Source organism: Acartia tonsa, chromosome 8, assembly GCF_053477335.1.
Source record: "Acartia tonsa isolate MP-2025a chromosome 8, ASM5347733v1, whole genome shotgun sequence".
Lineage (NCBI taxonomy): Eukaryota > Metazoa > Arthropoda > Copepoda > Calanoida > Acartiidae > Acartia > Acartia tonsa.
Window position 1 is genome coordinate 50648516 of NC_137267.1, and position 22201 is coordinate 50670716.

Here is a 22201-nt window from a genome sequence, read left to right on the forward strand (position 1 = left end):
ATCTCTAGGGGCTCTGTTTTCTGAAGGGTTAAGAAGGGAACGTAAAATAGCTTAAACTTATACCGGGACCAATGTAAAGTTTCCCTAAAATGGAGAACTCAATCAGTTTAGCAGTATCAAACCTTAAGATACTGACAAAATATCTTACTAAGTTTATATAATAGGATAGGCCCAACAAGTGTTATTTATAATTTTAAATTCTATCAGTCTAATAATAAAAGCGGAAAGAGTTTATAAAGACGACACAAAAACATTTATAAAAATTACTTATTTTTTTCTTTTTTTAGATTCTTTAATGATTTTAACGTTTTTATTATGTAAATGAATAAAGTTTTATTCAAACTTAAAGGATTTAATCTTTTTCTTTGAAATTTATATGTCTAAACAGTAAAAATATGAAGTTCTTTATTACGAAATCTCAAATCATTAGATTTTAATTAAGTTTATTTATAAAAATAAGGAATAAATTTGGCAAAAAATATAGCTACAAAAAAGAATTACTGCTTTATAAAACTACCTTGATTGTAGAATTGCATTGATTTTGTTTAATAACTGTAAAAAATGAATTTTTATGTGATGCGTTGCTTATAATCAAACCTAAAAGTGCATTTTATTCAATGATAGAGTGAAAAAAACATATACCTTATTTTATAGTTTTTTTTCTCTCTCTTTTTATTCATTTATATAATATGTATATTAAAAATAAAAAGTATTTATTTCTTTAAATATTCATACTTTGCTAAAATGCCCTGGTTACTTTTTGCAATATATTCGCTCTAAAAAGGATTCAGTATCTGACTTTTGCATTTAAAATGATAGATTTTATACCAATTATTATGTTTACTGCAGAAAAAAATTATTTTTGTGTTTATATGCAATTTTCTATAATAAAATGTGAGAAATGCCTTTTTCACACGTAGGGCGAAAAAACTAACACTGAAAATAAAATGTATGTCTTGAACATGTCCTAAACTCATAGATAAAAACTTTCATAAGAACATTTATTTCAAAATATGTCATTTAAGGCATGAAATTAATTTTGCAAATTAACATTGCAAATGTTTGCAAATAACTTTAGAAAATGGTTTCTGCGGATTTTCTAATTTACATAGGTGTTTTCTGCACATTTTTCCCTTTCCAAAAATACCTTCCTCGTTAAGATTGGCTTCAAGAAAGTATTTACTTTCTAAAAATGATATGTGCATCAAAAATGATTATTTTACACGTTAAGTTTTAAAACATGATTAACTTTCATAATAAAATACATGTGTCTTTTTGTTTGAAAATTCAGTTTTCAAATATGGTTATTATTTAAATTCTCAAAAATTATAAAAAAAATTTAGATTTAATTAGCAACAGAAAATATATAACTTTACTGTAAAATTAATAATGTATGGGTAAAACTGTTTTTTTTGCCTAAAATTTCCATTTTTGGTGTTGAGAACGGCCATAACATGCAAAGACTTAAAACAGATTTAAGATGAAATCTAAAGATGATTTTTCTGAGGCAGGTGAATTTATTTTGCCCTCCTTAAAGGAGGCCTTCAACGAGTTTGGGAACACTACAAAAATAAAATATAACATCCATAAGTATATTATAAATTAACAGCTACGTCCCTAGAGGCCTCTAGGAGCATTTGATGTAAGGGGAGAGTGGACTCGGACCCCCATTTTTAATTTTAAAAAGAATTTTTTTGTGGGGGTGATTTTTCTATAGCTAAAATATCTTTGGAGGTTGGAGGTACACTCTCAAAAAATAGTTAAAAACCTTCCTTAGACGTATAAGTAGCTTCACTGTAAAGGAGACCCATATCTGTTCAGCGGTTAGTGAGATCCTTCACTACAGACAAAAAAATCTTAATCTACAATACAAAGTAGAATGATGTCTGTCTGTCTGTCTGTCCGTCCGTCCGTCTGTCCCTTAAGATCTCGGTAACCACTGAACCGATCGGATTCTGCTCTTCAGGGAATATACCTACTGGTCCTGTGGTGGTTTTAGGCTATTTTCTTGGGGTGAGTGGGTTACCCCCCCCCCCCCAAAAAAAAATGATTAAAAGATTGAAAAGAAAGCGTTATGGGGAACCCATAAATTATAGTTTGCAGCACCAAAATATGTTTTTTTTGCATATGTTCGAAATAAGTGGTTGCATCTTAAATTTTTTTTAATTACCTCTTGGGGCAAAGCCCCTAGAGGCTACGGGCGAAACCGCTAGTACTTTATATAACAGGATATTCATTTTCTATTTATTAACTTAGTTTATCTAAATTTTCATATGTCAAAATAAAATTATTTACCTTTCCTTAAATAGAAAAATAAAAAAAATATTTGTTATATTCACATGTTCAGCCACGAAATATTTAGAAACAACAATTTATATGTCTTAGTAAATAATTAATTATTTAGGGGCACAATATTTAAATTGTTTTCTCATTAACTAACAACACCACAATCGATATATTATTATTTGGACGTTGCACCAGATTTTCATATACTTTGATTAAGTGATGCTCGAAACGATACTCTCTATCCACCCATTTACCATATCCCCACTCCTCCTAATGGATGAAAAAAAACTGACCAATAAATGAGGTCCATATTAGCAAGCTAAATTGACAAAAAAAAATTCCTGTCAATATATCCATATATATCTTATATCCATTACAACCACCAAATTTGGATAATATCCTACTAATCTCATTTGAGATCAACTCATACACACTTCCCTGAAAACTAAGGAGGTTTAAGTTATTTTTAAACAAGATTATTTTCCAGTATGGCTTCAAAACCGATTATTATCCGGTAGATTATGATCAGTTCTCAGCCATACTGAAAAGCCATCGTATTACAGACAATTTTCCACGAAAACATGTTAGAACATAGTTTTTGTTTTATATTATTTTCCGCAGAAAGCTTTCAATAAATAACTAAAAATACCCCAAAAATTAATTTAGAGGATCAATAAATCATTTATTAAAGTTTCCATTAATAAAATTTGGTCAATTCATTGCTAATATCACCAATCTAGATTAGATTAGATTTATTATTCTTGGGTGTACATACATAGAAAAAAAAACTACAATAATAAATGAATTAAATGAATATTATATACATTTATATATACAGAAAAATTTTATTGATATGGTTAATTTATAAAAATATTTTCTTCCCAAATGGCAGTTTCCTAAAAAATAGGAGTATGCAGTAATGTGTATTCACACATTGTTTTCATACAGGCCATATAATAAGACAAAAAAAAAAGATAATAAGCAATAAATGAAATCATATTGGAGAGGAAAGAATGATAATAGGAAGGATTGATTAGGGCATACAATCTAGAGATTTGACAAAACCTTGTTCGATGGAAATCGTTTAGATTTTTACTAAGTAAATTTAATTAGGAACACATGATTCTATTAAATATATTTTAATTGAGGACAACTAAAACTCAAACATTTCTACATGTTTTAAACATTTATGTAAAGAGAAATGTGCATCTTTGAGTTTTTATAACAAATATCACATTTTTTTATAAAAAAATTGTGGAGAATGTAAAAGAAATCGTATAGTCCTAGGCTAATAAGAACATTGGTTAAGCATAATAGACACAAAACCCCCTAAAACTCTACCAAAATAGTTCATTTTTTTACATTATTTTTTATGTTATATAATAATCATAATAATCTGATTTTTGAAATACTGATTTCTTTTATGATAAGGTACAATGTTGTAAGCGTAGTATATCTATAATCAAATCATGTCCTAAAAATGTATTTATGTCCATAAAGCAGTCCTGTATTGAAGCAGTTTTGCAACAAATTTACTTACAATATTGTTTCGACTCATACATTTATATTCTGCTTATCTAGTTCTTAAACTTTATGTTCTACCGTTTTAGAGCTTTGCTTTTATGGGTGTTGTCATCCTTGTTTAAAAATGTTCAATTCAATGTCATATATCCAATTAAAAACCACTTCTAGGATTTTAGTCCAATTATTAAAATTTTCAATCAAACTATTAAAGGGAAGATACTTATATAACCTTGATTAAAGAAATAACGTATGTTATATTCAAGGGAATAAGAGGGGGGGAAGTTTTGACACATTTGCGTAAACAGTGAATAAAGGCTTTATCTTTGGATTGAGAGGATAGGTTATTAAAGATAAAATCATTCTTATATGATAAATTTTCCCAAGTTTTAAGATTTTCTGAATAGGCCTCCAGGTGGTCTTTGAACAGGTAAAAATAAGAATTAAAATATTTTTTTAAGAGAAAGAGTTCAACTTATAAAAAAATTGCATCTTTTTTCTTTAAATATGTAAATAACATTTAAAAAGATGCATATTTTGTTTTATAAGTTGACCTCTAAATCTCAACAAAAAAAATTGTAATTTTTACCTGTCCAGTGACCAATTGAAGGCCTGCAGCTCCTGAACCTGGAGGCCTGCAGCTCCTAAACCTGGAGGCATATCCAAAAAATCTTAAAACTTGGGAAAATTCATCATATAAAAATGATTTTATCTTTAATAACCTATTCTCTCAGTCTAAAGATAAAGCCTATGTTCACTGTTTACGCAAATGTGTTAAAACTTCCCCCCCTCTTATTTTACAAAAGAACATTTTCTCATTAATAAGATTAAGATCATAATTGGAATTTGTTAGAAGCTATTGTATTATATAATACTCCATGAAAGAAATTCATATTAGATCTGTGAAAGAAAGGCATGAATAATCAAATCTGATATTTTTTAAAATTCTCCAAAATAAACATTTCTTGAAAAAAAAAACTCTTCCTGTTTCATATATGACATACATGTTCGTTTTAGAACAGAAGCACAAAAAATGTTGTTATTTTATCATTCAAAGCTAAGCTTTTCTATAATTGGGGTTGATTAAATTGTTCGTCCGTCTTTTATGGTGAGCTCTTTTCGTTAGTTTAGACATATTTGAATTGCATATCGATTTAAACTTTTAATGATGATTTCCTATAACAGCTAGGTACGATTTAGTCGAGTCCTAAACTGTAAGTATGTCCTTAAAAATATCTAGTACTGTTGCTGCAATTTGCAACAAATTTACATACAAACATGTTTAAACTTATAAATGTACATTCTGCTTATTAATTTCTAACACTCTGCAAGTGTTAATGTTTGATTTTTATGATTCAGAGCTGTTCTAATTATGGATGTTGTCATATTTTTCTTTTTATTCATGTCTTATTTCTAGTTTGTCTGGAGAGTGGCTGTGCTGTAGTAGTGACAAAGGAACTGTTCATGTCTTTGCCTTACAAGATTACAGGTATGCATAAAAAATGTAGGAATATAGATGTATAATCATACAACTACCTGGATCCCTCTGTTGGGAACATTTTTCGTCTACTAGCAAATTGCTTTCTGCTCTTTTGAAGCGACTTCGCTGTGTTAATATTCCCGATGCTTATGGTTGATTTTCAAAGACCAAATAGGAAATCGGTACAGGGTCCTGGGTCAGGGGACATACAGTTATTTAACCACTTCCCCCTCTATTGTTTTACCCTAATGAATGCATAGCAGCTACTAAACAGCTAATGTATTAACTTATTAAGGTCGTACATTCCTATGCGAACAACGTTTAAAATACAGTCTCTAGTCTTTTGTATGGTAATAAGGACCTCTGATATAATGGCCTCCATAAAGTTTTTCTGTTTGTCTATCTGTAAAAATTTATCTGTTAATTAAGTTTGGCATATATTATCCGATTTTCAAGTGATTTAAGTTTATTTTGTTAGATGCAAATAATTCCAATCTTGCTATGCAGTATTTTAATGTCAAAAAGGAAGAAAGTGTCGGTCTTTATGAAATGCGTATATTGACCAATTTTCATTTTTCTTTCTTTTTAGTTTGTTGTATATTTGTATTCGAAAAGGCATTAATTTTTTTTATTAAAAATAGGCATTAGGAGAACTAATCTTGTTTAAATGTAGGTTTTATTCTGTTTTTAGATTGAATAAGAGGTCTGCCCTGGCTACAATGGGAGTTCCAGGAGCCTACGCTGGTTCCCAGTGGTCACTAGCTTCATTCACTGTTCCCCAGGTATAGTATTAGTATTAATGGGGGTTCCAGGAGCATACGCTGGTTCCCAGTGGTCACTAGCTTCATTCACTGTTCCCCAGGTATAGTATTAGTATCAATGGGGGTTCCAGGAGCATACGCTGGTTCCCAGTGGTCACTAGCTTCATTCAATGTTCCCCAGGTATAGTATTAGTATCAATGGGTGTTCCAGTTGTATATGCTGACTCCCAGTAGCATCTAGCTTCATTTACTGTTTCCCAGGTAAAGTATTAGTATTAATGGGTGTTCCAGGTGTATATGGTGACTTCCAGTAGCCTCTAGCATTATTTACTGTTCCTTAGGCAAAGTATTAGTATCAATGTGTGATCCAGGTGTATTTGCTGACTCCCAGTAGCCTCTAGCTTAATTTACTGTTCCCCAGGTATAGTATTAGTATCAATGGGTGTTCCAGGTGTATATGCTGGCTCCCAGTAGCCTCTAGCTTAATTTACTGTTCCCCAGGTATAGTATTAGTATCAATGGGTGTTCCAGGTGTATATGCTGACTCCCAGTAGCCTCTAGCATTATTTACTGTTCCTTAGGCAAAGTATTAGTATCAATGGGTGATCCAGGTGTATTTGCTGACTCCCAGTAGCCTCTAGCTTAATTTACTGTTCCCCAGGTATAGTATTAGTATCAATGGGTGTTCCAGGTGTATATGCTGACTCCCAGTAGCCTCTAGCTTCATTCACAGTTCCCCAGGTATAGTATTAGTGTGGGTGTTCCAGGTTAATATACTGACTCCCAGTTGTCTTTAGATTCATTTACTGTTTCCCAGGTATAGTTTTAGTATCAATGGGTCGTTCCAAGGTGTATATGCTGACTATCATTAGCCTCTAGCTTCATTTATTGTTCCCAAGGTATAGTATTAGTATTAATGGGTGTTCCAGGTGTAAAGGCTGACTCCCAGTTGTCTTTAGATTTATTTACTGTTCCCCCAGGTATAGTTTTAGTATCGATTATTCGTTCCAGGTGTAGATGCTGACTCTCAGTAGCCTCTAGCTTCATTTACTGTTCCCAAGGTAAAGTATTAATATCAATGGGTGTACCAGGTGTATATGATGACTCCCAGTAGCCTCTAGCTTCATTTACTGTTCCCAAGATATAGTATAAGTATCAATGAGTGTTCCAGGTGTATATTAAGATATATAAGTTTTCCGGAATTTTAAAGTTAGGGGGAGATTTGAAATCTGCATCAAATTTTGAGGATTTTTTATAAAATTCGTTTTTTGTATAATTCTTTATCTAAAAGCAATTAAAGTTAATCAATTTTGGCATCTGTGATTGGTGGATTTAAAAAATCTGCGCTCTGATTGGATGGCGTACATCATTCAACCAATTAGAGCGCAGGTAGGTTAAAATCCACCTATTCTATTGGTCAAAATTAATTAACTTAAAATAAATTTCCGCTTTTAGATAAAGAATTATACAAAAAAAGAATTTCATAAAAAATCCTTAAAATTTGATGCAGATTTCAAATCTCCCCCTAACATTAAAATTCCGGAAAACTTATATATCTTAGTGTATATGCTGGCTCCCAGTAGCCTCTAGTTTCATTTATTGTTCCCCAGGTATAGTATTAGTATCAATGGGTGTTCCAGATCATATGTCAACTCCCATTATGGTTTTCAGCTATTTTATCTTTAGCCCTATGATTGTTTTTGGATTTTTTTCTGCCCTTGATTATCCTTTTGAATGGAGTCCAAAGATGCTAGGGGCGCAGCCGATAGTTTAGTCATTTTAAAAACCATAATGTTTTGCGTTGAAATAAACTTTCTACGTAACTTATTAACTATTATAAAATTTCAAAAGCGAAGCTTTACTGCAATTAAGGTGACCGTTTTGACTCGACGTCTACCCAGTATTTGAATTTTGGAATTTTAAAGATTTCGTATCAAACTAAAACTTTGAAAGGAGATTCCTGTAATAAAATAGGATAATCTAGAAGCTTTGCAATTTTAAATGTGTAGCATAAACCAGCACTTAAAGTATTTGCAAGACGACCATTTCAGATATCTTGAATTTAAATCATTTGTTCGTTTGTCTTCTTTGGATGATGTTATTAAATCCCTCATTGAAAAGATCATAACAAAGAATGCGTCAACAAATCTAGAAAAGAAGTTTTCTTAAGATATGTTGAACAGACTGTACTATAGTTTAAATTAAAAGTTTTATATATATTAGAGTTTTAGGATTATTTTCTGGGCAAGTGCTCCATCGGTTGCTCTGCAACGAAAAAACATCAATATTTCTGACTATAGCAGAAAATTTAACTTTTTTCAGTATGGCTTCGAAACCGATTATTTTCCGGCGGTGGAATAGAATAGAATAGTCATACTGAAAAATAGTTTGAAGCATCATATTACAGACAGTTTTTCACGATTATTAAAATAAAACTAAAAAAAATCAAGTCCTGTTTTGTTAGACCTGAACTTTGGCCCCTCCTCGGGGCTAACGAACATGGCTTTAATCATTTAATTTTTCATTTTCATTTCCGCGGAAAACTGTCTTTAATTCGATGTGTACGTAACCATTATTTATGCTACTTTGAAATTAAGCATATCATTCGAGCTCAGGGGAATATTTGGGATTGAGAAACTGCGACGATGCTGTATTTTTACTTTTCTTGTAGTAAAAGGACGTTAGACAGGCGTAAAAGTCATAGAGTAGCTGCACTAATAAAAATTTTAGAGTAAGTCAGGGAGGGATGGGACATTGGACTGTAAATTGTTCTAATTCCTAATTTTATTATTTCACCACTTTATCTTATTCGTTGAGAAAAAAATTGAATCTGATTGTTTGGTTCCAAACTAGTTGAGTCTAACTGTTCACCCAATAATTTCAATCAACAGATTAAGGGTAATATTGTTTATCATCATATGTTAATTTATCGTCCATTGATTTATCCCTGAAGTACATAATGTTTAGTTGAGAAGCCTTATTACGTATAAGCTTACGTAAATAAAACTGCGTACAAAATGAGTAGAGATCAAAGATAGCAAGAAAAAGTTGACAAAAAAACGGGGATAGTTTCATCAGAAGTGGTCCCTAAATACCTGAGGTGGGTTCTTAAAAAACCTTACCCCACTGAACTTTGGAACACTTGTTTGGAACACTCATTTGCCCCCTTGTTTTTCCCATTTTTTTGGAACATCCAATGGGGTAAATGTGATTGTCATTCTTAAAAAAAAAATTAATTGAGAAAAATAGTGGGGCAAAATAATGTTCCAAAGAGTGTTCCAAAGTTAAGTGGGGTAAGGTTTTCTACGTTGGGTAGCCACAATTAGATTTGGAATTTTTTTTTATTCAGAGATTTTTCAAATTTTCTAAGATCTAAATTAAGCATAAAAAACATGTCTAAAAAAAACAAATACCAACAAGGACAAAAAAAATTAAAATTTTAATTCAAATAAAATTTGGCACCCCTGATATTTATCATTTGCCGCCATTTTGTATAGGCCTATACATCACATGTGAAGACAATTTTTCTCAGCAATTTGTTCCCTTTTTTAGAGCGATTTTTTTTGAGTCAATTGTAAGCAGTTAATTCCTTTTACTTCGATTTATTAGTTTTAATTTTAAAAAAATTACAATGTGAAGCTGTCCTTAAGCATGGGATTTTTTGTCAAGTAATTTTTTGTCCGAAAATAGTGGTCCAGAGAGGATAATTTTGGACCACTAAAAAAAATCAGTTTGGAACATTATAACCAGTGGGGTAAAGGTTTTTAAAGAATCAATATTACCAAATTTTTTATTTGCCCCACTGGTTATAATGTTCCAAAATGATTTTAGTGGGGTAAATGTTTTTTTAAAAACCCACCTCTGCTCTTCTATTCCTATTGTTTACCATAAAGTTTTTATCAGAAAAGGAGGAGACATTAGGCTGTTTAATACACTAGTCCCCATAAGTTTTATAATAATTTTTCTTATTCGTTGGTTTAAAAAAACTTGGGGGGCTTTTATTGAATTTTGATTGGTTAGTTCATTAAGATAAGTAATGAGTATCCAAGCGTTTCAACCACTAATTGAAATATACAGAAGGGTTAAATTTATGAATCGTTATTGGAGACGTACATCAATTTATATGCCATTGTCTTATCCCTTTAGATCCCTGCGTTTTCATAAATGATGTCTTTGAAATAACAAAATCCTAATAAATGTATTTAACTTCATATTAAAAATAAAACATATTAAAGGGTGTTTTTTTAATATAAGAGACGGAAGGAAATTCATAATGTAAAAAGATAGTAGCCGCGCTTAAAACAAATTTCATTAATGATACCTATAGAAAAACCCTATTTTACAAAAGCATATAAAGGGTTACTTTTTTAAGGAGCCTATCTCATAAAATACTATTGAAGAAACTATCCCTTTGAGCGTTGTTATTATTTCTCTAAATTGAAAAGTAAAGAGAAGTTAAGTATTAGATTTCCTTTTCTTTTGGGTCAGACTTATTGGATTTTTCTATTTTTACAACTATTTCATTATTTTTGACTTCAAAAAGATACTTATCTCTTCTATATCACACATTTTCTTATTTTAAACTCCTTAAAAATCATTTTTGAATCAAGTACAGTTCACGCTAAAATATTGCTGGAAACGAATATTTCAACTATTTCATTATTTTTGACTTCAAAAAGATACTTATCTCTTCTATATCACACATTTTCTTATTTTAAACTCCTCCTCAAAACCATTTTGGAATCACGCTAAAATATTGCTGGAAACGAATATTTCCTAAGAACGAACAATTTTACAGGCGGCTAGTGGCCAAAAGGCTGAACACTAAGAGATATAAGTTTTTAGAATTTTAATGTAGGGAGTAGATTTGAAATCTGCATCAAATTTTAAGGATTTTTTTATAAAATTCGTTTTTTGTAAAATTCTTTATCTAAAAGCGAAAATACATTTTAAGTTAATTAATTTTGACCAATAGGATAGGTGGATTTTAAACTACCTGCGCTCTAATTGGTTGAATTATGTACGACATCCAATCAGAGCGCAGATTTTTTAAATCCACCAATCACAGATGCCAAAATTAATTAACTTAATTTGTATTTCCGCTTTTAGATAAAGAATTATACAAAAAACGAGTTTTATAAAAAAATCCTTAAAATTTGATGCAGATTTCAAATCTACTCCCTACATTACAATTCCGGAAAACTTATATCTCTTACTGAACACTCCAGTTAAGTAAGGGCAAAAATAATAAAAGGTTCTGGCTAATAGATGTATGACTCAGACAACTACCTGGATCCAGTGTTGGTGACCTTATTCGTCTGCTAGCAAATTGTTTTTTGTTCTTTTGTACGACTTTGCTGTGTAATTTTTTACGACGCTATTGGTTGATAGTAAAATACCCAATTGAAAGTAATTAAAGAGTCCATGGGGGTGGGGATATACATTTTTAAAAGCGAAGCTTTTCTATAATTAGGGTCGGTCCGTCCGTACGTCCGTCACTGTTTCGGAACGCATTGCCTAGCCGTTCTCGAAATCTTATCTCGAAGCCCTCCGAATGACCAACATAGTGAAGTTTACGAATGTGTATTTATTACCATGAAAACAGTAAGTCTAAAACAAAAATATAAGAATTAATTACATAAAATTAATGGTTATTATTTTTGTAACATCAAGGTTGCGTGATTTCAATTTAATAAAAAATATGAATTTTCTAAAAAACTTAAAATTGGCACGAAACATATTAAATCGCATCAGAATTTGATAATTTTAGAATAAAATAATCAACATTATAAAAGTAAATATTCGTATATCAAAACTTAGCAGTTAAATGGTCTATTTGTTGAAAAATTAATGATTTAAACTTCTTCATAAAATTGTACCATTCTACGCTTATTTTCAAGAATTAAAAGATAAATTCTTACCACATATGATGTCAAACTAAGCAGGAAGGCTTATTTGAGATGTTCCACACATCAGAGCGCATGTATATTCAAGCAATACATTATTTTCATTCACGTAGCTCCTCACGTGGGACTTATCAAAGGAAAAGTGCGCGTCTCTTTTGTTCGTTTACAAGCCACGCGCCGCGCGGAGATAGTTAGGAATGCCGCGTAACACACTCATTCTCTGGGGAATTCCGGTGTAAGGAAAAGGGATTAATGGGTTCGAACTTGCCAGGGAATACAAGAAATACATACCGAAACACACCCGTCTATTCACTGGGAATCGAACACAATACCTCATCTTTGCAATATGCGTGCAGACAGTGTCCACGAAATCACAATCTCACAACACATAAACCACAAGAGTTTAAAATGTCATGGCCATAAGGCCTAAAATTGGTTATGGTAACTTACGAATACCACAATAACTCAAACCGCCTCAGCTACCACATAAGGACAGGAATAAGGAATGGGAAAAGCATTCAACATTCATGAATTGCACATTTACCACTCACACATCTCATTATATCATGGCCTCATAATCTCAAATAAAATTAGAATTACAGACCATGTAATTGCGAATACATGAATTAATAATCAATAGTACCTAAACTTCAATTAGGTACCTACATAATAAAATAGGTAAATGATTTTTTACTAAAAATCGCATCGATAATTAAATAATCAACTCAAACTTTTTTCATCAAAAGAAAGAAAGATTAAATAATAACATTTCTTCTACTAAATCTTTTTGCTAGAAAAGAAAAGTAAAATTGCATAAAAACTTCTCAATAATTAGAATTTTTCTCCGACAGAAAAATAATTTGCTTACATCTAAACATTTTTCAGATAAGATAAGTAAGATCCTTAAATCTAAACATGTTTTAATAAAATAGATACTTAAATTTAAATAAAATATGACTGTAAAAAAAATCATCAAACTTCGGAAAATTAAAATCTCATAATTTTAAATCTTCGTGAATCAAAATTGCGTAAAATTAAAATTGCAATTGAAATATGCAAATTAAATTTACCAAAATAAAACAAAAGCTCAATATAAGAAAAGAACTTCTCTAAAATGCTGAATCTTCAATTTCTCTCTGTTTTAAGAAGAAAGCAACATATACATATTCATACAGTCATAATTAAAGGCAATTTGGGCCTCAGTTAGAATGAATCCCTCAAGATACAAACTAACAATATCCATCAAATAATAATAAATGCCTTGTTCCAGCTATCCTGTCGGACGTTATGACTTTCCATCACATTATTGATACTGCATAATTTCCAACAGGATTTCTGGCGCAGGGCTGCATCAACTGAAACAAACATAATTAGTGATGTTTAATTCAAATCAAAAATAAAAAGAATCATGAAATAATTCAAAGAAACTTTTAAATTCATCAATCAAAGCAATCAAATTTAAAAATAAAATATTTTATGCTTTAGTTTTGCCGTTTTGCGTCGGGCCTGGCCGAGGAAACAGAGCTTAGGTACGTCGTAAAGCGGTCTTATTAAGCTAAATTCTACGAAAATCAAAGAATCTACTTAATTCATCGTGAAAAAAATCTGCATTTTTTCTTTAGATACATCAGTTCAAAGGTAAATAGTAATAATTTTAATATGCATGTAATATTAAATTATTTATGTGATTATAATAAATCATAAAGAAATATTTAAATGATGTAAAAATCTCATTTTGTTAATTTCTTATCATATCAAATTTCAATCCAACAAGGATAAAAATGTTTACATCTGCGTAGGTACCTAGGAAATATTCCTCGAAAAAAATCCCAGGTCTCGGAAAGACTTAAATCATTGAAAGAACTTGCGAAAACGTATAAAAAACTTAAGTTTGCATTTCAAATGAAAAAATCTTGCATCGATTTGAAAGTTTAAACGAAATTGTATCAAAAATTACGTTACTTATAAATCTTAAGAAATGGGTAATTTCTTTTTAAAAATACTGCTTCAATTTTTATATATGCGATAAAAATGAAGGTAGAGTTAATTTAAAATATGCATAGTTTATCTTAAATTAATTCTGTGACATTCACATAAAATAATAATCAATATTTTAATAATGCCATACATCGTGTTCATTATTATAAATGCTTAAACATGAACGAAAATATATGTACCTAGGAAAATAATTGCTAAAAGTATTTTCTCAAGGTTTAAAATTGTCCGAAATCGCTAGGTACGTATATTACTACGAATCTCTGCTCTCGGAATGAAAAAAAAATCTTTACGCGTGGATTAATAGGAATCCCAGCTCCCGGAGTGAAAGAAAAACTTTTGTACGTGAATTGTTTAAAATCTCTGCCTCCGGAATGAAAGAAAATCTTTGATTTGCTTACAAATTTAAACAAATATCTTGATTTTTTGCGATAATCTTTTAAAATAATAATGAAGAATATTTTAAACATTATCATAATAATATTACATGTTGTGTTCTTTACTTTAATGCATTATTTCATATGAGAATCTGAGAAATAACATTTTTTAAGTAAACGTGAACCATAAAAAAATACCTCGAAAAATAATTTGTACAAAAAATCTATTTTTCTCGATTTAAATTCTGCAAAAATCATTTGGTAGTTAATATACACGAACTTTTGCTTTTCAAAATCATACTTAAAGAAACAAAATCTTTTAAAATCTGCTTTAAAAGTCTAAACAGTTTTGTAGAATATTTGTGCTTAGGTATGAACAATGAATTAGTTGAATAATGAATACTTATTCTTTACAGAACCGATTTAGGTTCCTTTCACAAGCTCAACATATAACTTGTAATATTTTTTCTCTAAAGATCATTTTCACACATAAATAGTTTATGTTGTAGATTAGATATGTGTGGTTTGAAAATTTTCAATGACTTTCTGGCGGCAACACCCGCCATATTTCCACCCGCCATTTGCAGGCCTCTTACCCTGTGTCGGGCGGCAAGGTTGGCAGCAGCCAAGTGTGGCTGTCATAAAACTTAGAATCATCTACCGGCTTTTGTCCAGCTGGAACCGAAACTCCCGTCGGCTCTTGTCCAGCTGGAACCAAAACTCTGATCGGCTCTTGTCCAGCCGGAACCGAAACTCCCGTCGGCTCTTGTCCGGCTGGAACCGAATCATTCATCGGCTCAACACCCGCCGTAACAATATTATCAACGGCTACAGTATCGTCACCAATATCATCAGGATTAACTGCAGCATAACTAACATCAATATCAGTAATAGCCACGGCAACACCCGCCGTAGCCATGCTGTCAACGGCTGCAGCACTAGCAGAACCAAAAGGTTCATCAGCAGCGTTACAGGCAGAACCAACAGGTTCAATAATAGCATCACAAGCAGCACCAACAGTCGGCTGCGGCTGAACATCTGAGCTTTCTGGTTTTAAAAACCCTATAGCTTCACTTTCCAACTCGAAATCTGAGCAGACAACATACCTACTCTTTGCTAATCCATTAGCACTAACAGCAAAATATCCAGATCCAAACAGGCTGGAGTAAAGCATGGTTTCTCCTACTGAGCGTTCAGAGTAGGGAAACATCGACGGGCAGAGGTGCCCAATGAGCAAATCCACCTGCCCATTAACCAAAGTAAAATCTTCGGGTTTCATATCAAATAAAACAGCTGCCTCCACAGGATTCATGGAGCAGATCGCCTCTCTAGGACCAATGAGAGGCACTACCACAGGTTCTAACATGTGATAATTCTTGTGTCGATCAACTAAACATAGCTTGACCGTCGGGAGACATTTAACTTCACCATCAGCTAGAGAAATTCTTGCTGAACGTCCAGTAAAAGGTAACTGAAGTTTATTAACAAGTGACTGGGTTACCATTGAGGTAGTTAAACCAGTGTCCCACATGGCGTTCACTGGGACCTTCTGGCGATTAATATCAACGACGTTTAATTGTTGTAACATTAACATTAGGTTCGCCTCAGGGGAAGTATGTACTTCATAGACGGCGGCAGCCATATCAACACTCTCATGTATAAGGTTGTTATGGGTTTGACCACAATTGTCCACTTTGCATCCGCCTATTACATCTGCCTTCGGGCAATCCACAGATTTATGCCCTTTCTGCAAACAAAGCCAACAGCATCCAGCACTCTCCACAATACTCTTCCTGTCTGGCACTGACAGGTCATGAAATTTTGGGCACTTGTAAAGTAAGTGCATATCATTACAGCCATTAACAAAACATGACTGCTTCATCTTAGATTTACCAGGTTTACCTACGGCGGTAGCTGCTGTCGCAGGATTACCTTTCTTCTTAGAGGGGGTGTCCATATCAGTCGAACACCGCATTAAAATAGCGCCCCTCTGTTCCTCCATAATCTGCATCAACTTTGGCAAATTTGGGACGTCCATTGAGCCCAATGCCAAATTAAGCTTATCTTGAAAATCTCGGGGTAACTTCTTGGATAACATCTCCAGAAGTATCACGGTCAACCACTGGCTGGTGGTAACCTCATCATCTTCATCATCTTTAGTCAGCTGCTCCAGCTGGCTAACTGCACCACCAAACTCTGCTAACACAGTCACAATCTGGTTGGAGTCCGACGGTTTAGACTTCTTCTCCCATTGGTTGAAAAGGCAGAGCATTTGACGTGTCTTAGACTTGAAACGCGAGTCAAGGTAAGCCCACTGAGATTCATGCGATTGAATCTGAGTTAATTGGAGTCTCAGCTCTTTATTTTTACAGACCTTCTCACTGCTCAACAATAACTGCAAATACGACGGGTCCTGTCCTACAGTAAGCTTTTTAAAATTGTCTTTAAAACTTACGTAGGATGCTTCCTGGCTGTCAAAAGAGGGAAGAAGACGCTCGTCAACACGATTCATATATCCTGGCGTGAATATAGAACCGGTGGCGAACTGTGATGTGCCAAACGGTGACACAAATGGCGATGCTGATATGGCACCCGCCGTCGTCGTGGGTGGCTTCACAGGTTCAAGCTTAACCTCAGCCAATTTTTTCATCAATGCAGACAAAGTGTTTATAATTGAATCAGGCAAGGGAAAATATGGCCCTTTAATAACTTTCACGATCTTCAAGCATCGATCATATAGTTCAGCCTGATGGTTAGGCAAATTATCACCAACTACATCAACAACACTTTGAATGTCACTAAGCTCTTCTATAGCATCAAGAGCATCCTTCAAGGCACTATAGTCTTTTTGCACAGTAACTATATCAGAATAAATGTCACTAAATTCATCAAGCTCTTGGATTCGCAAACCAAGCTTGCTAAAACCGCCCATGATGCTGTCGAACGTCTCGAACTTGTCGTGGACAAGGATTGACTCCTTAGTGAGATGTCTAACATCAAGTTCTGAAGTATCACTGACCAACTTCATCACTCTACTTAGCTCACTGGTTAGGGCATCAACGGCTGGACGCAGCCGCTTACTCAATTGATCACCTTTATTCTTTTTAGGACCCATGATTGTCACTAAAGTTAACTGTACTGATTACGACTATAATAATGTGTGTTAAGGTATCACAACCAACACATTCACAAAACTTCACAGATTCTTCTTAGTTGCATCTGTTCTGTCTTGTATTCATTGTTTCGGAACGCATTGCCTAGCCGTTCTCGAAATCTTATCTCGAAGCCCTCCGAATGACCAACATAGTGAAGTTTACGAATGTGTATTTATTACCATGAAAACAGTAAGTCTAAAACAAAAATATAAGAATTAATTACATAAAATTAATGGTTATTATTTTTGTAACATCGAGGTTGCGTGATTTCAATTTAATAAAAAATATGAATTTTCTAAAAAACTTAAAATTGGCACGAAACATATTAAATCGCATCAGAATTTGATAATTTTAGAATAAAATAATCAACATTATAAAAGTAAATATTCGTATATCAAAACTTAGCAGTTAAATGGTCTATTTGTTGAAAAATTAATGATTTAAACTTCTTCATAAAATTGTACCATTCTACGCTTATTTTCAAGAATTAAAAGATAAATTCTTACCACATATGATGTCAAACTAAGCAGGAAGGCTTATTTGAGATGTTCCACACATCAGAGCGCATGTATATTCAAGCAATACATTATTTTCATTCACGTAGCTCCTCACGTGGGACTTATCAAAGGAAAAGTGCGCGTCTCTTTTGTTCGTTTACAAGCCACGCGCCGCGCGGAGATAGTTAGGAATGCCGCGTAACACACTCATTCTCTGGGGAATTCCGGTGTAAGGAAAAGGGATTAATGGGTTCGAACTTGCCAGGGAATACAAGAAATACATAACGAAACAGTCACGGATAGCTTTTTTCGTTAATTTAGACATGTTAGAATTGTCCTATCGATTTCAAATTTTGCATGGTGGTTCCTTTAGTAGTTAGGTACGATGTAGAAAGCGTAGCAACTCTATAATCATTACCAAAATGTCCGTACGTCCATTTTAAACATGTTGATTTTTTTACTTTTTTAAATAGCTTTTTTTTGTTAATTTAGGCATGTTAGAATTGTCCTATCGATTCCAAATTTTGCATGGTGATTCCTGTAATAGTTAGGTACGAGTTAGAAAGCGTAGCAACTCTTTAATCATTACCAGAATGTCCGTACGTCCATTTTAAACATGTTGATTTTTTTACATTTTTAACAACAAATTTGTATGTGACCTAATTATCCGATTGGTCTGATATTTGGTATACTGATTCCTGGGACAACAAAGTACAATATTATAAGCGAAGCAACTCTATAATCAAGTCCTAAAAATGTAAGTAAGTCCATAATCATTATCCTGTATCAAGCAGTTTTTCAACAAATTTACTTACAATTTTGCTTTGACTCTTTTACATTCGCATTCTGATTATTCAGTTCTGACATTATACAAGTGTTAATGTCCGTTTGTCCTACCGTTTCAGAGCTTCGCTTTTATGGATGTTGTCATCCTTGTTTTACTATTGTTTTACTCTAAAAAAAAGCGTAGTTCCATATAATGGATGTTGACATCTTTGTTTTCAATCCGGAAATTAATTTGTATTGTATAAGGTTGGACTTTTGGAGGATAAATTTTGTACACATTTTTTAACCCTTAACGGTCGGGGGGGGGGGGCATTGAACGCCCCCCCATCCGGTTTTTTTTTATCTCATTTTCTGTGTGTGAAAGATAAAGAGCCCAAACTGCGTGACTTTTTAAGTTTGGGTATGACACATAACTGAGAGTTGGAATTTTTTTGAATATCTCCATCCTGGCGGGCACAGGATGCCAGCAAACCTGGCAGGGTCATCCAGGTAAAGAGCAAAAATATCTTTTTGACTTAAACAAAGTATTTTATCTTGCCAAAATACTAAAATATCCTCTAGTAGTACATCCTTATATGAAATACAGGTGTTCAAGTCAATTTCAGGTTCCAGGTATGATCCTGCAGGTCCTGATCCTCCAGGTCTCCAGAAATCTTTAAAAGGCTCCTGTGGCCTCAATTTTTGACTTAGAGACTTTAAATTTTAAACTTAAGCTTTTCTTACATGTCTACATAACGTATTAAAATTTCATAAAGATCCACCGCCGTTTTCCCGCCGACCGCCGACTGCGGCGGCTGGCAGCTGCCAAGTACAGCTGCGGCCGCTGAAATTTATATTTTGACATTTCAAATATAAAATTTACATAAAGATAAACATTTTCTGCAAAAAAATTGTTCTTCTAGCTTCAAAAATAAAAAAATTACAGCCGTTTGAAAGTTTTAAGTAAAAAAGGACCTAAAAACTAAGGTTGTTAAATAAAAGGGTGAAGGAAGCGAAAATTGACTTTGACTTACTTAAGGTCGGAAATTCATCATAACACAGGGGACTTGTACAAAATAATTTAGCCCTCTAGCTCTAATAAGGTGCGGCAAGGGGCCCGACTGTTAAGGGTTAAAGAATACAGTTTGTACATCCGTTATCTTATATTGTTAATAATACAGTCTCTACGCATGTATTTTTATTCCAAAGACCAAACACTTGAGAGTTATTAAAATTGGCGATAAATTGATGTACATTCCCAATGATGGAAACAAAATAACCCTGTATGTAGCTTAAAACAATTGACTGTAGTCATTATTTAAGGATGGCGGGGAAAATGTATATACATTACAATAATACCCAAAGTTTTTTAACTACGCTTGTCTTATTAGTTGTCTTAAAAACGTTGGCTACTTGTAATGGATATGATTGGTTGGTTCCAAACTAAATGTGTTAAAACTTTTTAGCCAAAATTTTAATCTACTAAAGAAGTATTTTGTTTTCATCATTCAGAAGTATCGTCCATTGTCTTATCACTTAAGATCACTGGGTAATAACACTTTTCTTTTTTTAGGAATGTGCCTGTATTTGTTCTTTCGGAAAGGATTCAACTATTCAAGCAGTTTGCATGGATGCCAGCTATCACAAATATTCATTTTCCCCAGGTATAAATATATGGTTGGCAATCTAGTTTGCATGGATGCCAGCTATCACAAGTATTATCCCCAGGTATAAATATATTGTTGGCAATCTAGTTTGCATGGATGCCAGCTATCACAAGTATTATCCCCAGGTATAAATATATTGTTGGCAATCTAGTTTGCATGGATGCCAGCTATCACAAGTATTATCCCCAGGTATAAATATATTGTTGGCAATCTAGTTTGCATGGATGCCAGCTATCACAAGTATTATCCCCAGGTATAAATATATTGTTGGCAATCTAGTTTGCATGGATGCCAGCTATCACAAGTATTATCCCCAGGTATAAATATATTGTTGGCAATCTAGTTTGCATGGATGCCAGCTATCACAAATATTTTCCCCAGGTATAAATATATGGTTGGCAACCTATTTTGCATGGATGCCAGCTATCACAAATATTTTCCCAGATATAAATATATGGTTGGCAACCTAGTTTGCATGGATGCCAGCTATTATAAATATTATTCCCAGGTATATATATATAGTTGGAAACCTAGTTTGCATTGATGCCAGCTATCACAAATATTTTTCCTAGGTTTTAATATATTGTTAGCAATCTAGTTTGCATGGATGCCAGCTATCACAAATATTTTCCCCAGGTATAAATATATGGTTGGCAACCTAGTTTGCATGGATGCCAGCTATCACAAATATTTTCCCCAAGTATAAATATAGGATAGGTTTTCAACAGGGAGGAAGGCGACATTAGTCCCCAAAGTTTTATAATAACGTTTTATTATTCGTTGGCGCAACAACTTTGGGGACTTTTGTTAAATTATGATTGTTTGTTTCATCAAGTTTAGTTTCCAAACGTTTTAACCATTAATTGTAATCTTCAGAAGAGGTAATTTTCTATATCATCAATGGAGATATACGTTAATTTATTAGCCTTTGTTTTATACATTTAGATTCCTGAGTTGATTCTTAAATTTTGTTTCAGAGGGGATCTGCAATCAGATAGGCTATGACGTCATCACTGAGCTGTGTCAAGACTGTGATTGGTACACCATGCGCGGAGAAGTTTAGAACATCAATTCATTTTAAAAACAAACAAAAAATGGATTCTTGAGCCGTTTTGGCATAGTTTGTTACTTTGTTAGAAACAGACTATGCCCCCTCTTCTTACCCTGGACAAACAAAAATTGTCAAGGATAAAACATCAACAGTAGATCCTTTTTTTAACTGTAAATTTTAAGCGGCTTGCTGGCCGCTGCCGATATAGTCAAGAATCCCCCTAAAGTGACTTATATATATTCTGCAGATAAATTCTGAACTACACTGTTTCTAGACATGTCAATATAATATTTTTTTTAAATTAGGAAAAGTAAACATTTTTAAACTAAGTAGATGCAAGCATGATATTAGGTTGAATTTGTTGATAATATAATTTGAAAGGTTAACTTACTATTGGATTACCATATGCTTATTTGTAATTATTATGGTCCTACGACAAACGCAGGAGTCCCAAACGTCGGAGTGGACACTTTAGATCATCTTGTTGGTTTTTTAAATGCCTAACCCCTGCGGTGGGCTTATTTGTTCATTCATATCTTAACCTAACCTAATCTGTATAGAAATACTTAATAAAATTAATATTTTAACACTCCTGCGTTTGTCCACTCCGACGTTTGGGACTCCTGCGTTTGTCCTGGAACCATTATTATCAATACAATAATATTCTTTGTAGTTTAGCTCTGTATGTCTCAATATCCATTAGAAATTCTTTCTTTTCAAGATGAAAGGGATTAGTAGCT

General features: G+C 33.0%; 1 protein-coding gene across 4 annotated transcripts in view; it reads left to right on the forward strand.

Annotated features, from left to right (window-relative positions):
- LOC145327227 (WD repeat domain phosphoinositide-interacting protein 4-like) overlaps positions 1–21771 on the forward strand; it is a 131505-nt gene extending 109734 nt beyond the window's left edge. For all 4 annotated transcript variants that reach the window (XM_080170812.1, XM_080170811.1, XM_080170810.1 and 1 more), the window contains 4 exons: positions 5225–5296; positions 5979–6069; positions 20317–20407; positions 21388–21771. In XM_080170812.1, coding sequence (XP_080026938.1) covers positions 5225–5296; positions 5979–6069; positions 20317–20407; positions 21388–21473 — 340 coding nt within the window. In that variant the 3' untranslated portion in view covers positions 21474–21771. The remainder of the gene's footprint in view (positions 1–5224; positions 5297–5978; positions 6070–20316; positions 20408–21387) is intronic.
- The last annotated feature ends 430 nt before the right edge of the window (positions 21772–22201 follow it).